The 16,309-nt window shown below is 37.2% G+C and overlaps 2 protein-coding genes across 3 annotated transcripts; both read left to right on the forward strand.

Moving 5' to 3' along the window:
- Positions 1-516: 516 nt before the first annotated feature.
- Positions 517-6,486, forward strand: LOC149020544 (benzaldehyde dehydrogenase, mitochondrial-like). Its single transcript, XM_089148717.1, has 11 exons — positions 517-842; positions 2,310-2,444; positions 2,601-2,743; positions 2,857-3,010; positions 3,099-3,328; positions 3,981-4,070; positions 4,943-5,116; positions 5,199-5,336; positions 5,467-5,604; positions 5,696-5,757; positions 5,864-6,486. The coding sequence occupies exons 1-11, from the start codon at positions 761-763 to the stop codon at positions 6,135-6,137; spliced, it is 1,620 nt and encodes a 539-aa protein (XP_089004843.1). The 5' UTR covers positions 517-760; the 3' UTR covers positions 6,138-6,486.
- A 2,773-nt stretch (positions 6,487-9,259) lies between these two features.
- On the forward strand, positions 9,260-14,536 carry LOC149020545 (protein DELETION OF SUV3 SUPPRESSOR 1(I)-like). Of its 2 annotated transcripts, none has more exons than XM_089148719.1 (3): positions 9,260-9,542; positions 11,091-11,201; positions 13,964-14,536. In XM_089148719.1, exons 2-3 carry the CDS (start codon positions 11,111-11,113, stop codon positions 14,092-14,094), a joined length of 222 nt encoding a protein of 73 aa, XP_089004845.1. In that variant the 5' UTR covers positions 9,260-9,542; positions 11,091-11,110; the 3' UTR covers positions 14,095-14,536. The 2 variants fall into 2 exon arrangements, with proteins under 2 accessions (XP_089004845.1, XP_089004844.1); XM_089148718.1 differs by having other exon boundaries at positions 9,262-9,542; positions 11,083-11,201; positions 13,964-14,532.
- Positions 14,537-16,309: the final 1,773 nt, after the last annotated feature.

Consider the following 16,309-nt stretch of genomic DNA (forward strand, 5'->3'; position numbering starts at 1 on the left):
TTGCTGTAATTAATGTTGTCTCTAAACTTAGTGCTTGACAGGCCTCTATGATAGTTGTGGAGGATAATATCTAAGTTTCCTTTTGTTTCTTTCAAATTTGTAACCAAATCCAAATAAATTTTGAGTTTTGAGATGTCTAGAAGCTGAGGGTTTCAATATCTTCATATTCTACATGCAATAGGTGATTTATCTCCTGATTTAGTGAATAGAATCTTCGGTTTTCCTTTGCTCAACAAAAAGATTATAATATTTGATTAGATGTTGATGATACAAAGTTGAAGGTTTTTTTTTTTTTTTTTTTTAAAGTTCTGAGGTTGATAAGTTGATTCGATTCACATTAAGATCAATTCACCGATTTAGGGTGGGATAGATATTCGGAATGACCGATATACCCGAATCTGATAACCACGAAAATGTATCATCTTAAGTACAGCGTGGATTCTGCTGGTGTTGATGGATGTTGATCCTTGATAAAGGCGTGAAGTTTCATTCGTTTTGCCAGCACCATGACTCCGTCAGATTATTATTATCTTCTTTGAAAAAAGTTTATTAATTTTTGATAAGCGTTGTTTTCTTATGACTTTTGCGAAGAAATGACCACATTCATCGCCTTTATACTTATCTACAATTATTAGTTTGAAAAGTATATAAATAGCAATCACCACAGTTGCTCTACAGATCATATCGTTTTAATTTTCAGTAATAATTCAACAGGGATAGTGCGACTCAGAGAAGAACTCCGAGATCATCGGATTTGGCTATGGCGTCTCGGAGATTATCTTCTCTGCTTAGTCGATCCTTCGCTGCTTCGTCAACCTCTGCAGCTTCCTTGTCTTCTCGAGGTAGCGATCGTATATCTTCATGAACTGGATTCTCACTTTTTTGTGTTTTTCCTTTTTGTTTCGTCCGTCATTCTCTTCTGCGTGAGTTTTTATCCAAAACGAAGGATCTTTGGTTTGTTTGCTCGTTTTATGAGATCGAAACTCACCTTTGCCATCTTCCGCAATGAGTTTTTTTTTTTTTGTGTTCGTTTCGTTTTGACATATTACTTTTTACTTCTGAGTTCTGATCGTATATCCCTGGAAAACCTTTTTTCTTCTTCTTAATATTATGTCTAACTCTTTGATGCTCAGAACATGGAAAGTATTTATGATTGTTCTGTTTTTGTCTTTAACTACTTTTGATCGAATTCAACCTATGAGACTCCCGTGGACTCTGTTTTTGTGGTTTAACTGTTGATATACACTCAAATTGAAGTTAATGTTCCGTGTCAATTGGATAGAGGCGCTGGAGAATATTTGGTGTGATTTCTTGGTTATTTGGACTGCCATGTACTTCTTGGGAACATTTTTGACAAGGACAGAGATGAGCTCAGTTGTTTAACACTGTCCAACTATGGATCTTAATAACAAATGCGTCCGATTGTCTAATGATTTTACATTATGTTATGAAAATAGAGTTACCTACCTGAAGATTTGAACCTTAATACTTTTGAAGGGGGAGATGGAGTTCCAGGGATCATATTAATTGGAGTTACTTGCAACTTTAATAACACTATAAACGAAAAAGATATTCATGGTGCAATTCTTTTACGTAATGTTTTCTGTGATTAATAGATTTGATATCTTATATCAATTCTTATCAGGAAAAAGTAATGAGTTGATCTTCTATACTAATAATAAATAATCTGTTACAGGTTTGTTTTATTTTTATCTTCTATTATAGATATCAGATATGCAAAAGAGTTGGTCACTGTTTTTTCTACCCTTTCTTAATCTTATCTTCTGGCACTGTCTGTCTTAGAGTTTACAATTTGTTAGGGGAAAAAAAGGATACCTGGTCATGTGCGACATTGTAGCTCCTAACCTAGACACCAGACTATACCAAATGATCATTGTGTCCTCGGAGGCTTCTACTTTTCAATGAAGGCGCAGCTATCATTTTTCTCAGTAGGAGCCACAAGCTGCATGTGACCACAGCGTTCTATTTTCCCATTTTTTGATCAGTGATTAGAGACTTATACTTTTGAAGCATTTCTTACTTTCTGGGAGCTGGTTGCAATAAAAGCTTTGGCTTCCAGGCTTCCAAATTTAGTATTGCCTTTAGAATTGATAATGCTTATTTTGTTGAAAATTCCTTAAACTTGTTTTCATTGGTACACTTTAAATTGGACTGGTATTCTAGATTTTGAGTTCTTCCCCCTTTGGATTTTGCTAATTTCCTGAGTTTCTGTTACTAAATTTGCCCATTTTGGATTGCTAGTTAAAGCAGAATTTATTGATGACAGACTCTACAATTTACTTTTTCAGGTAGAATCTCTGGCTATGGGAGAGGCATCAGTAGGTTTTCTACTGCTGCTGCACTTGAAGAACCCATAACCCCATCTGTTCAAGTAAATTATACTCAGCTTTTAATTAATGGACAATTTGTAGATGCTGCATCAGGTGAGATTGCTGTCTTCCTATGTCTTACTGTTACAAACCTAGGTTAAAATTCCCCCCCCCCCCAAGTTACTGCAATGCTTCTATTAGTTCTGCTTCGGCATCTTTCAGTGGTGTCTTCTAACTGGAAGGTATTTCTTGGGTAACTACTGGCTGCAGGAAGAACTTTTCCAACCCTTGATCCAAGGACAGGAGATGTGATTTCTCATGTCGCTGAAGGAGATTCAGAAGATATCAATCGGGCTGTTGCTGCTGCCCGAAAGGCATTCGATGAGGGTCCATGGCCTAGAATGAGTGCTTATGTATGAATCTTCAGCCAGCTTCTTATGATTTTGGTTGTGAAATTTGATACGTTTGTAAAATTCTCAAGACTGCGCTGAAATTCTTATTCCTTGTTTGGCGTCCGTTTCTCCAGGAAAGATCGCGGATCATTTATCGCTTTGCTGACTTGATTGAAAAGCACAATGATGAAATTGCAGCACTTGAGACTTGGGATAATGGAAAGCCATATGAACAAGCTGCACAGATTGAAGTACCAATGCTAGCACGTCTCATGCGGTATTATGCAGGTGAGAAACTTCTTATGTATTTTAAGAAACTACTTTAATTTTGCATGCCTCGGAACAATCTAATATTTTCTCTTGGATAATTCTTCAGGTTGGTCGGATAAGATTCATGGTCTTACTGTCCCCGCTGATGGACCACACCATGTACAGACCCTGCATGAACCTATTGGTGTTGCTGGCCAGATTATTCCATGGAATTTCCCTCTTCTTATGTATGCTTGGAAGGTTGGGCCTGCAATGGCTTGTGGTAATGCTGTTGTAGTAAAGACTGCAGAGCAGACGCCATTATCAGCTCTCTTGGTGTCAAAGCTGTTCCATGAGGTAGGTGCTTGGTTGTTCTTTTTTTCCCTTGGTAATACAATACATTTTTGACTATTGCTGACTTGCATTTCCTCTCTTCTCCCCCATCTTCTGAGGAGCTGGAGCCCATTTAAATTTCCGAACTTCTGAATTATGTTTTTTAAAATTAGAAATGGTTAATTCTATTTTCTCAGATTAGCCGTCTAGTTGAGTTTGTTGATGCATAATAGAACCTTGAGTCTCATAAAATCCCAAGTGCACAGTGCACTTACTGATATACAGCTGCATTTTCATGTGCAAAGATGTCTCTGAATTCAATACTTCAATATATGATAACATCAAATGTCTATTTATATAAACTTTTCCTAATGCATTCATCCAAAAAAAATCTTTACCTAAGGCAATTAAAATGGTGTTTGAGAATCCAATATACAAACATCAACTTCTCAGCAAACTACACACTCATGATGTGTTCTGATATAATCATGAACTTTCTGGGGAAGGAGTGCTTTCCATGAAGTTCTGCTAGATAGACATGCCTACATATAATATAATTGTGCTTTTTGACATTTTTCTGTTCAGAGTTCAAGAAAAATTGTTCCACTAATAATGTTATGTCTACTTCTCATTCCATTAGGATATCTTGTATTCTTACCTGTGTTCCTTGTGACAGGCTGGCCTTCCTGAGGGTGTTCTAAATGTGGTTTCTGGATTTGGCCCGACCGCTGGTGCAGCTCTTGCCAGCCATATGGATGTCGATAAGGTAATTTAGTGGACTACCTTTCTGCTCAGGATGCAGCTATGGCATTTTTTTCTACGCCGTGGGGTGGGGGGAGGGGGGATGGTGGGTGTCTTGCCAAACTGTTGAATAGTTGTAGTTGTCACCTTCCACTCATCATGTCACTTAGTTTTGTATCAACTTGTATCTCATTTTTCTGTGGTCATTATGGTAGTCTTAAGTTGCTCACTGTATAATCTATATGAGAGTGTGGTGTTCAATGAGGCTTTATTGTTAAGCAACCAAAGATCTATGTGTTTCTTGTTGTTGTTGCAATCAATGATGAACAATATCTTTTCAATCATTCCTCAAGAAAACTAGCAATTTGTTAGATATTCAACATAGACTTTACTGCCTCTCCATGCAGCCAATTCAACAGCAGAAAACTCCCAAATTCAATAACAACTCAGTAGAGTTACAAAACAATGTCTTGAAAAGGGCAGGAAATTATTCTCTGGGACCAGGAAAATTATAAGCAATTGTGATTGGTGAAATGGAGATCAGGCACAGTTATTTGGAGTAATTTATTTATATTCACAAATTTGTGTGAATCATTGATCTACACAAATTTATCAAGGAAGCAGGGCAAGTCTTGGAAAGAAAAACAAGTTGATACAGACATGGTGGCAACGCGCCTGGCTAGCTGCTCAAGATGACCAGAAAGCTTGGTCGCCTAAGCATTGCCTGATAACTGTGCTTCTGTCTATCTCTACTAATACTATTTGAATCTTTTTGACTGTTGACCAAGTGGATTACAGCTTTATTTATAGCGCTGTAGCCTTCTTTGAGTAGTGGTGCCTGAATGTTATCTGTTTCGTCTACTTTCTTCATGTTGTTGAACATTTATCCCTTGGCAGGTTGCTTTCACAGGATCAACTGAAACTGGAAAGGTTGTGAGTGAATTGGCTGCAAAAAGCAATCTTAAACCTGTAACACTAGAGCTTGGAGGGAAGTCTCCTTTTATCATCTGCGAAGATGCTGATGTTGACAAGGCTGTTGAGCTTGCACACTTTGCTCTGTTCTTCAATCAGGTTTGTCCATCAAGATTTTCTTGAGAATTAGTTTAGGTTATTTTGATGGTCAGATTAAAAATTGAGGCTGTGCTGTCCTCAGGGTCAATGTTGCTGTGCTGGGTCTCGTACATTTGTACATGAAAGTGTATATGATGAGTTTGTAGAGAAAGCAAAGGCACGTGCCATGAGACGTGTTGTTGGCGATCCATTCAAAACAGGCGTTGAACAAGGTCCTCAGGTAAAACAACCATGTTCTGGCTACTACTGATCTGCATTCTGCATCTTTTGCTTAAAATGACTGCATATAGTTGTTAATCGTGTATTTCTCTTTAGTATTGCTGCTCTATTGATGTAGATCAACATTTCAGATTGATTCAGAGCAATTTGGGAAGATCCTAGGCTACATAAAATCTGGCGTTGAAAGTGGTGCAACCCTTGAAGCTGGGGGTGCCAGACTGGGTGACAGAGGCTACTTTATTCAGCCTACCGTCTTCTCAAACGTCCAAGTATACACTGCTCTACTTGCTGCTCCAGTCTAGATGAGTATTTTTCTATATGATTCTGTGTGATTCTAATTTTAATTCTTGTGCTGATTAGGATGACATGAAAATTGCGAGCGAAGAGATCTTTGGCCCAGTGCAGACCATCTTGAAATTCAAGTAAGACATGAGCTTATCAACATGCTGTCCATTTGATTGTTAAGGCTATTGAACTGATTTTCTCCTGAGTAGATGACTTGATATTTTTTTTTCTCACTGATGGTAGGGACCTTAATGAGGTGATAAAAAGGGCAAATGCTACTCGCTATGGGCTAGCTGCAGGGGTCTTCACCCAGAACATTGGAACTGCTAACACATTGATGCGTGCATTGAAAGCAGGGACAATCTGGATTAATTGCTTTGACTTATTTGATGCTGCAATACCTTTCGGCGGCTACAAAATGAGTGGACATGGCAGAGAGAAGGGTGTTTACAGCCTCAATAACTACTTACAAGTAAAGGCTGTCGTTTCTCCTGTGGAGAATCCAGCTTGGCTATAAGATCTGTTTATGTTAATCTGCACATAATAATAAGTTGCAAGCTTGTCTGTATTGGAAGCCATTTGGATCTTGTAATTTTTGGTTGGAAAGAGCTACTTATATATTGGTTATAACGGCTTCCTTTTTTCCGAGGTTCTTGGTTTGTTAAATTGCAAGCCTTGCTGTAGTTAAATGATGTAATGCTTGCACTCAAGTCTTTGGTGAATCATTTTCATCAACGCCTCAATTGCTAGCAGAGAGAGAGAGAGTTCAAGTTGGGTAAGAACAGGTCCCTCTCCAAATCCAGAGCCTGGTCGACTTGCCATTCATATCACGGATGGTTTATTTTTAGTTTAGCAAAATACAATGGGCTGGTTCTAAGATTTATAATCAGAAATTTGTGATGGAGCCTTCTCAAATAGTTTCAAGCTTTTCATAATAATAATAATAAATAAATAAAATAATTAAGAGAGAGAGTTTCTCTTCAAGAGGTTTTCGAATAGAAAGATAAGCCAGCAGGGTTTTCACTTTTAAGTAAACCGAAATCTAATCAGCTGAAATTGTTGATTATAATTAAATGGTCCAACCCGGTCTGAATGCATCGTGATTCAAATATAGGAGCCATTCTCTGAATTTTATTTTTTTTATGAAAAATATATATTTCAAATTATTTATGACATTAATTGATGAATAGAGCCTACCAATCCATAAAGAAATTTTTGGATGAATTGAGAGATTCTTTCTCGCGCGGACAATATGAGAAATAAAATAACTTCTCAATGAAGTAAAGAATTAGTTGAGAATTAGAAATAACCTTGTTTGAAAACATGAGCTAAAGAATTAGCTGAGGATCAAATTTTTGAAGGAATTAGTAAGAACTGGATCAAACTGCCATTGTGAAGACTTGCCAATTGCCAAGTCGATCACTATTGTGGCGAAGATTAATATTTGCTATATCAAATCTTTTGGAGTCCGCTATAAAAAATAAAAAGATATTTGGGGTTCGGTACCCAAAAAAGATATTTTGGGATCCGATTCTAAGGTCTAGGATGACTGCTATTTAACTTTAGCGTACCCCACAATTTGATCAGAATATAAAACCTCTAATTTGATTGATTATCTTGTCTAAGACAATCCAAAGGAGTAAGAATCAATGAGGCAGGTATCTACTTTCCTCTCCATTTATGATGAAATTTCGATGTTTTTAGCTTATATCTAATTTTATTTTCATTAATTTCTATCAAATATATTATTACATTCGTAATGCTAATATCTTGTGTCAGTTATTATTATTTTTTTTAGAAATGAGGTTCATCCGGGCCAGCTTGCTTGCACCACGATTTACTTCCTCAGGGAGAGCTTTTATATTAATGCCGTCGAGTGCGTGCGAACCCAAGACCTCCTCCTAGGGAAGTTGGGTCTTTGTGTAAGTTATTTTTCTATTCGTCCGACTTCAACTAGAGTTTCAATCAATATTTTTGAATGTCAGCTGTCAACAGCTCTACAATTCCGTTGAATTTTTCATTGACGATCAGATTGTAGGTCACCCATCATTATCATACCTCTTACAAGGCTTGGAAGAAGCCCTCTTGATTAGCGCTGAAGTTTTGGATGTAACTGTGAGTTCTTTTGTTTGTGGAAAGGGTTTGATCTGAATTGAGAAGTACTTGAAGTTCTAGTTATGAAGCACAAGCGCATCAAGGTCCCATATGACTTCTTCATCTCCTATTTCTTTGACAATAGATTTTTAAGCATATATTTCCTTATACTCAATTTCTATGGTATAGTCAGGCATGTTGATTCCTAGGAGATTGTAGAGGCCTCTTGATGATTGAGAAGCAGCCATCCGTTTCCAATTGAGTTAGAACCAAAGGGTATGATTAAGATGGGTGACCTCCAATTTTATTTTTTGCGAGAAGTCTGGCGGAATTGTACAGTTGTTAATAGATGACCTTTAGAATTCTTGATTGAAACTCTAAACAAGTTGGAGTGGGATGAACAAACAATAAATGACACGAGAGATTAGCATTAAAATGTTGTAGTATATTGATCAATGATACAGAAAGGAATGAGCGGGTCACACCCAAGCCAGTACGCGGCCCAGATGTTTCTCATGCCCAGCACAATAATCAGGAGGTTATGCATATTGCCAATAGAACTAAAAAGGAAGAACACGCCTAGGGCGAATAAGGAAACTTCCATTCGAGATAAAATCATTGTGACAGGTGAGCGGAACATACAAGATCTCACCGGTGGTAAAGAAGGGTAACTTGAATGGTAAAATAATGGGCAACGCCCGAGGGTAAAACCACAATTTTTTTTCTCATCTTTCCTTGAGTGGTCCTCACTTGGAGTTCTTGTTTGATCCCTGGTTGACTCAATCATTGGAGGTGGCTTCTGGCATCTCTACTGGCTTGCTATTGATCATTTTTTTGCAGGAACAACTTGGTACTAGGTCGAGACGAAGTTCGGACAACGCAACAATAAAAAATCCTCCTTTTATTTATTTATTATTATTATTATTAATTTTCATTTGGAGACAATTAAAAAATATTTTTCTTTCAATATCCTCTATTTTAGAAAAAATCAAAAAATATATAATCTCTCTCCGGAGAACTATGTAAAAGATCAATTGAAAAAACTCTACTAATGTGTAAATCCAGCAGGTGCTCAGTACACCTTGGCCTAAAATCCTTTCCTTAAAGGACAATTTTGTGTTTGAATCAGACAATTGTCAAACTTCTAATCATGTATGTAAAAAATCAATTGAAGATCAATTGAAAGACCTCTATTGAAATGTGTAGGTCCAGCAAGTGATCAGTACACCTTGGTCAAAAATCCTTCCCTAAAAGGACAATTTTGTGTTTAATCAAACAATTGTCAATCTCTTGTTAATGGTGATTGCAGATTATCTCTAAATAGATCTTGAATGGGTATATTTGTGAATTTCTCTCATTTGTATATATCTTTTGATTTAAACTTTTTCATTTAATATAATATAGCTCTAATGTTTTGGAAGAAAAAAAATAATACAAAATCGAAACTTTTTTTTTTTTTTTTTGGTAAAATCCAAACTTGTTTCGAACCCTATAAAAATTAAAAAGGTGACCATCAATTTAAGATACTCGTAAGCTATCTGTGATTCTGAAAATTTTCCAAAAACAAAAGAGACGAATAAAATCGAAAGCGCTCGCATACCGATTCGAATCAACCGATCCTAGATCCGACCTTTTTTTTCACACAGTATCCGTAGCGGGAGAAGGCCGGGAGCGGAAACGAAGCATTTTCTTGAAGTGTAAATAAAAAAAGTAAGGCACTTTGATAATCCGACCCACAAACCCTTCACATACCATAAACCCTAGGATCAATTCACAAGTGTTGACAAATTCCGGTGAAGAACCAGAATCCTTGGCGGAGGACGTCCAGGTAATGCTGATTCTGATCTCTTTCTTTCCTTCGCCCTACTTCTTCTCGCTCTTCTCGCTCTCTTTCTTTCAGAAGTTCATCTTTCTTCTCGTTGCTTCCATTTCAATCATACAGAGGTAATGTCTCTGGCTCTCCCTTCTCTGTATTTTTGTTGCCTTCACCAGAGGGATTTCCACTGGGTTTTACTGTTTCCCCCTTTATTGCTTTAGTATTTCTCTCCCTCTCTTTGGGAGCTGAAGTACTTCTTTCTCTAAGTTTTTGTTCGGGAACTTTGGAAGACAGATAGTTCAGGTTAGGACTTATATAGGTTCGTTTTCAGAAAAGTGACTGGCTGTTCTTTATTATTATTATCATCATTATCATGTTACACTGGTACAAAGCCGATCCGATTTGGAATTTGGCAGAGTTTTAGATGTATATTGTAATTTTCAATTTTAGAAGTGAGTTCAACGGTTCAATCACATAGGTCTTTCTTTATTTCGAACACATCAGTTGGGAATCAAAGAGATTATGAGAAGGGTTTGCTCAATTTAAGTAATGGCTTCGTTGATTCATCCATAATCACTTGTTGTCTAGTACAAATAAAGCCAAGTGAATTCCATATGACTAATCAACAGATTTGCAATAAGCTAATTGTTTCCTCTCAGAAATTTAGTCATTTGATCAGCCAAAGTGATTCTATGTGCGGTTGCTTGTTTGTATGTGTGATAGAGAGAATAAGGGGTGGAAGATTTCATTATGGTGAAGTATGCAGATGATCGAAAGCACTGCATCATGCCCCTTATTAAGACTCTGCTGTGTTTGACATCTCTATGGATCTGATTTGGTGAAGGAACGCACACTGCTTGTTTATTAAGATGCTTAAATTCATACAGGAAATGGCCATGTGTATGCTTTAGTGTATAAAGCTCTTGTCCTTGTAGAAGGGAGACAAATGGAACTCAGAAGTTCATATCTGTTTCACAGCACCTGCCATTTGTGTGCTAGCGCTTGAGTCTTAGACTCTTACGTCTTTACTCTTGGCAAGCAGTCTCAGTCTTATTCTTCATAAATAATAATAATAGTAAATGAACAATCTCTAGTTTTTCTTTCCAAAGTCCAGACTCCAGAGTCAGGATCCAGTGAGACTATATGTTCTCACACCAGACCACTCAAAAATCCCCTCGGGTGGGCATTTTCTCCTCCTGTTTTTGATCTTCCAAACATGTTGCATTGAACATTACTGCCACTTTCTATTTCATATTTTTTTTTGTTAGTGATCCTTTTGTGCTTGAAGTAAAATTATTATGAGGTTCCCTAATTTTGTTGCCTCACTGATCAAATGCATAAGAGTTTTCAAGAAAATTAGAAGGGTAGACATTTGCATTTTTTCTTTGATCTGCCTCATGTTGCAAACATCCTCCACTAGAAGGCCCTATTTCTTACTCTTCTTAAAATCTGGTGATCTTCAGTATGTAAGAGTTCTTAATCTTTCCATTCAGCATATTGACAAATGTTGCAGTTTGGGGCCTGCATCTAATGTTGACCTAAATTTTCCTAGTTTTACAGCTTCCTGGCAGCTTTTCTAAATGGCTACAGAATCCAAGACTGTGACGGAGGATGCCAAGATTGATCTCTTTGAAGATGATGATGAGTTTGAAGAATTTGAAATTGGTGAAGGTAACTTATGATATAATTTCTTTGCGTTTATCTGTCAAATGTCATCTTAGGCATCTAGTTGATGTTTTAAATTGTTTCTTTCTCTTCTTCTTCTTCTTCTTCTTCTTCTTCTTTCTTTCTTTTTTTTTTTTTGGGGGGGGGGGGGGGGGGGAGAGTAAGATTTTACAAATCATCCACCTTGTTCTTGTGGTTCTATGGTTGTAGTTTTGAAATAGTTGATTCATTTAAACGGTTTATTATTATTTTCTTTTAATGTGAAAGCATAACTTTTCGTAAACAACCCACCCCAACCTCCAAACCAAAGGGGAAAAGAAGAAGAAGAAGATATAGTCCAGGATGATTATGATACTTGCTTTCAGAATTTTAGTTTACTACTTTACTTGTTACTGAGTTGATGATTGGTTGCCAAGTAATTGAAGTTTTTGTATTACCTTCTGATTTATATGTTCATTACATCTTGAAATGTCTGAGCTCATGCTGTCAATTAATTATTTCAAATTCATTAGAGTTTCTATATGTTTTGCGTTGTTATGAGCTTCGTTTTCTGTTAGTTTTGCTCAGAGCTGATAATTTTTAAAGTCATAAAACATATAAGTTATACCTCAGAGGGTTCTGAAACTATTAACATCATGGCTAACCAGTTAGATTTATCCCAAGATCAATGACATAAGCTATTTGTTTACTTTAGAGATTAGTGAAAAGATGTAGAGAATCTAACGAGTTTCCAGGGAAAATCTCATGAACACTTTGTCGGCATTAAGAAAGAGATGTGTTTCAAGTAAATAAGTGGACACAGTAAAATTATGCTAAGGATCTGGTGACCAATGTGATCTCTGTAGGGAGGAGAGGGTAATGAATTCCCAATTACAATTGTTGGGTTATATCAAGTATTAGCTTTTAACTCATGTTTGTTTTGTATACTGATAGATGAAGTTCAAGGTAAAATCCTTGAGTTATGTTTTTTGTGTACGATATTAGTTTTAGGTAGATGAAACTAAAGCATTGATAAACACTAAGTTGGAATTTTGGAGATCAAACTTCGAATCATAATGTTCAAAATATACGTAGAAGAAAAACTTAAGTGTGATGTCTTACTCCAGCGACAGTAGGACATAAAATGAGGTGACGAATGTTGATGAGAGGGATATTAGCGTGATATCTAGGTAGACCATAAATATATCAAGAAATGTGGGGGCTCAAAGTGGTGAATTCCCAATTACAATTGGGTTACATCAAGGATCAACTTCAAGCCCTTACTTATTTGCACTTATCATGAATGATTTAACTAGAGACATTCAAGATGAGGTCCTTGGTGTATGCTTTTTGCTGATGATATTGTTTTGGTTGATGAGAGGTAAGTATGGATCAATACCGAGTTAGAGTTATGGATGGACTTCAAGCTAAGCAGGATGAAGATGGAATACCTAGTGTAACTTTGGACTTATAATGAGGTGGTGAAACTTGATGAGAAGGAGAATACTTTTAAGTACGTTGGCTTGATCATTTATAAAGATGGTGATATAAGGTACATGTTTCCCACTAAAATAGGATGGATGAAATGGAGAAGTGCATCTGGGGTTTTGTGTGAACGATGTATTACTTGAAGGAAAAATCTATAGCTTTGTTGTATGACCTGCTATGATGTGTGGTGTAGAGTATTGGGTAGTTAAGAAGCATTATATAGATAAATTAGTATTGCAAAATTGAGGGTGTTAAGATGGATGGATAGCATAGAAATGATAAAAGTAAGAAATGATCATGTTAGATCTAGTTTGGAGTAGCTCCAATGCATGATAAGCTACGACACAGTTGCTTGAGGTGTCATGGCCATGTTTAATAAAGGCCTTTAAATGCTTCCTATGGAAGGAGTAATTTAATCCGGATTGTAGGAACTAAAAGAGCTAGGGGTATATGTAAAATAATTCAGAGAAGAAGTGAGAAAAGATATGCATAGTGTAGGCCTTCTATCCAGTATGACCTCAAATAGAGCTAATTCAAAGACAAGGATCCATGTAGCTGATCCGATTTAGTTGGGATTAGGCTGAGTTGTTGTATACTTGTATTTACCATCTTATCATTCTCAAGATTTGTGTCTTAGTGAGTACCAGTTTGTAGTGACTGGATTTTAGCTTCATTGAAAGAACTGGGTTATGAATGCTGTGCTCGGCACATAGTTCTCACTTGCTGAGTGCCTGGTCATTGGTTCGAGTCCTAGATATAATGTCTCTGGCAATTAGGGGTAGATTGTGTGCATGTGACCTTTCGCTAGATGTGGGAGCCTTGTGCACTGGGAGGGCTGTCTATTGAAACAGGTGTGTTATAAAGGGCAAAGAAAGCAAGGGTACTGCTACTTTTCACCAACTCTGATTACAACAAGGTCTTTCCTTTATTCAAAAGATGCTGTTTGATTGTTGATCAGGTAAAATGATTTGGTTGATTGTTGCATCATAATAGTAACTTCATCGCTTTCATGTGACGAGATTTCTTCTTCCTCCTCTCTCTCTTCTTTGTCTTCTTTTTCAGTCTCACATTCAGGGTGGGTTGGTGATGTTTGGTATTTGGCTGGTTCTTTTACTTGTTGATATGTTACATATCTTTATGTCCCCCCCCCCGCCCAACTCCGTTCGAAAAGCTTACGGAGGCCCTTAATTCCAGTGATGATCCTAGTATTTGGTGGTTGTGTATATGAGGTGAATCATGAGGTTACTTGATTATGCCTTATTTATTTGACCTTTCTCCTTTTTCCTGTTGTATTTGTGCAGAGTGGGATGACAAGGAAGAGCAAAATGATGTTACCGAGCAATGGGAAGATGACTGGGATGATGATGATGTCAATGATGACTTCTCTCTACAGCTGAGGAGAGAACTGGAGAACAATACTGAAAAGAGTTAAGTGCATCACTTGTCAGATCCTTATGTAATTGCTGCATTGTCATAATCATGTTATTAACAATAATACAATTTTCTTTTTTTTGGGTAAAACAATGAATACAATATCAGTGTGCATTTTATGGAGGAAACTCGTTGCCTTTTACCTCAAACTATGAAGTTAAAGCAGTGAATCTTTTAAGAGATTCAGGATTTATGGGTTGTCATTCCCTATAAGCACTAAACTCTCAATTGATGTACCAGACCAATCAATGATGGTTCATGATCCAGGTGGATCTTTTACTGCAGGGAAGATTTTGCATTTGCTGCTCATGATTTCCTGCATCTTTTAATTGTGAATGATCATCCTTTCCCTATCAAATCCATTCACCAACATAGAAAAAGGTGGAAAAGGGTAGTTGTTCTTAAGCCATTTAGGCTGTTCTGCTGTTCTGATGTAAAACAGAAATGCCATAATAATAGAAAAGGGGGAGGGTGTGGTTTGGGGACATAGGTGTATGAGAGCTCAGCTACTTTCTGCTATTGTATGGACATGACCGTGTATAGTACATGCTTATTATACGAGGTTGAAAGCATGGTCGTGCACCATATAAGAATCTGTGCAAAACTTTTAGCTTGAATTATGGATACATTTTCACTGAAAGGTTTTACTGTTTTAGAAAAAACATGCCTGAACCTATTCTGTTTGTGTGTGTGTGTGTGTGTGTGTGTGTGTGTTTGTGTCCCCGTTGTGAAGAGATTATCTACTCCATTTGAAACTATTGAGCTGGATAAAGGCAATTTGAACCTGAAACTGAACAATAAGGCGAGGGAGTTGCTGATGATTTTATAGTTCAGGATATTATCTTTGACGAAACTGAGTGAATGTTATTTTACGCTGTAAAAAGGCCTTTAAAGTTTGAACTGGTTCCTAACTCGACGGTTGGCAAAGCTCTCATCTCTACCTGCTTGGATGCCATGTGGGACAAAAAACACCTTGGCTTTGCAGGAAGTTCCTTGGTCCTAAAGAATGTACCTGGGTGTCTTCTTACTTCCTCTTCAACATGTTCTGCAGAATTCTGGTTCCAAAATAATGTTTCCTACGCTTTTATTTGAATCAAACTGGATAGTAAGTGAATAACTTGAAGTGGGGTTTAGTGATTGATCATTCACCAAATTATCTTTGAAAAAGAGTACTCCTTCAGCTGTCCCATGCTAAGATTCCAAGCCTACTACTGCTTGTGTTTGAAATCCAACCAACGCATTAGTCTATAACCTAACTTGGCATTTAGCAAGCAATGGGTAACGTTTTTGCCTGAGCCTGAGGTCCAAAGTTTGCAGCTGCCTTTCGATCCTTTTGTATGGCACAGCTATGGTTTGTTGTTTGGATTAACCATTCCATATTGCTTTGACTTCTCAATCTCGGAAATTGTTTGGGTGCTGGGTACGATTGAGATTGAAACTAGGATTGAGATTTCGAGCTTGACTATTCATTTTGCCAAAGTTATTTTCATCACTTGTACGAAACTAGTGGTCTTGTTTCGATCTAGACCGTATGCTGCAGTGTCGCACATTAATTATGCAGCACCCAAGCAAGACCCTTCAACCTCTGCCTCTAAATTTTCCTACTTTTGCTTCACAATGAGTTTGGCTAAGGGCCTAGAGGACCCAGGGATGGGGAAGGTGTGGAGGTACAGAGCTTTAAACCCAAGATTTTCTTGGACTTACTGTCTCTAGTAAGAGATGGCCACCAGTGTATTAGAAGCACATCCACAAACTTGGGTCTTTGGAAGCTTTTATTGCTAACTTTGCTGATAATGGAAAGTTGAAACCAAGTTTAAAGAACTTGTTCATGATGCTTGATGTTGAAGCAGTAGTAGCTTTGATAGCTACCTGGAAACCTTAGAGTAATACACAGTCTATGATGCTTAGGTAATACATTGTTCTTGATGATATCTATGAAGTATACATAGCTGTTTTAACTTCTAAGCAGCCTTACCCTGCGCATAAAAGACAAGGGATTTGTAACTACGGTTCTTACTTAGTCACCTTGAACTTAAAACTCATTTCGTTCAGAATCTTTTATCTATTTTTTATGAGATCGACTTCGAAAAAATTGCACAGCACCCAAGCAATTTTAATTTTTGATAGGGTTATTGCAAACTTTGGCATTCAGAGCAATTCCGAATAGGTACAAAAGGACTTTTGCCTAGTAGATACACGTCTGATTAACTAACCAC

This window comes from Hakea prostrata, chromosome 3, assembly GCF_041222555.1.
Source record: "Hakea prostrata isolate BN-2017 chromosome 3, UWA_Hpros_2, whole genome shotgun sequence".
NCBI lineage: Eukaryota > Viridiplantae > Streptophyta > Magnoliopsida > Proteales > Proteaceae > Hakea > Hakea prostrata.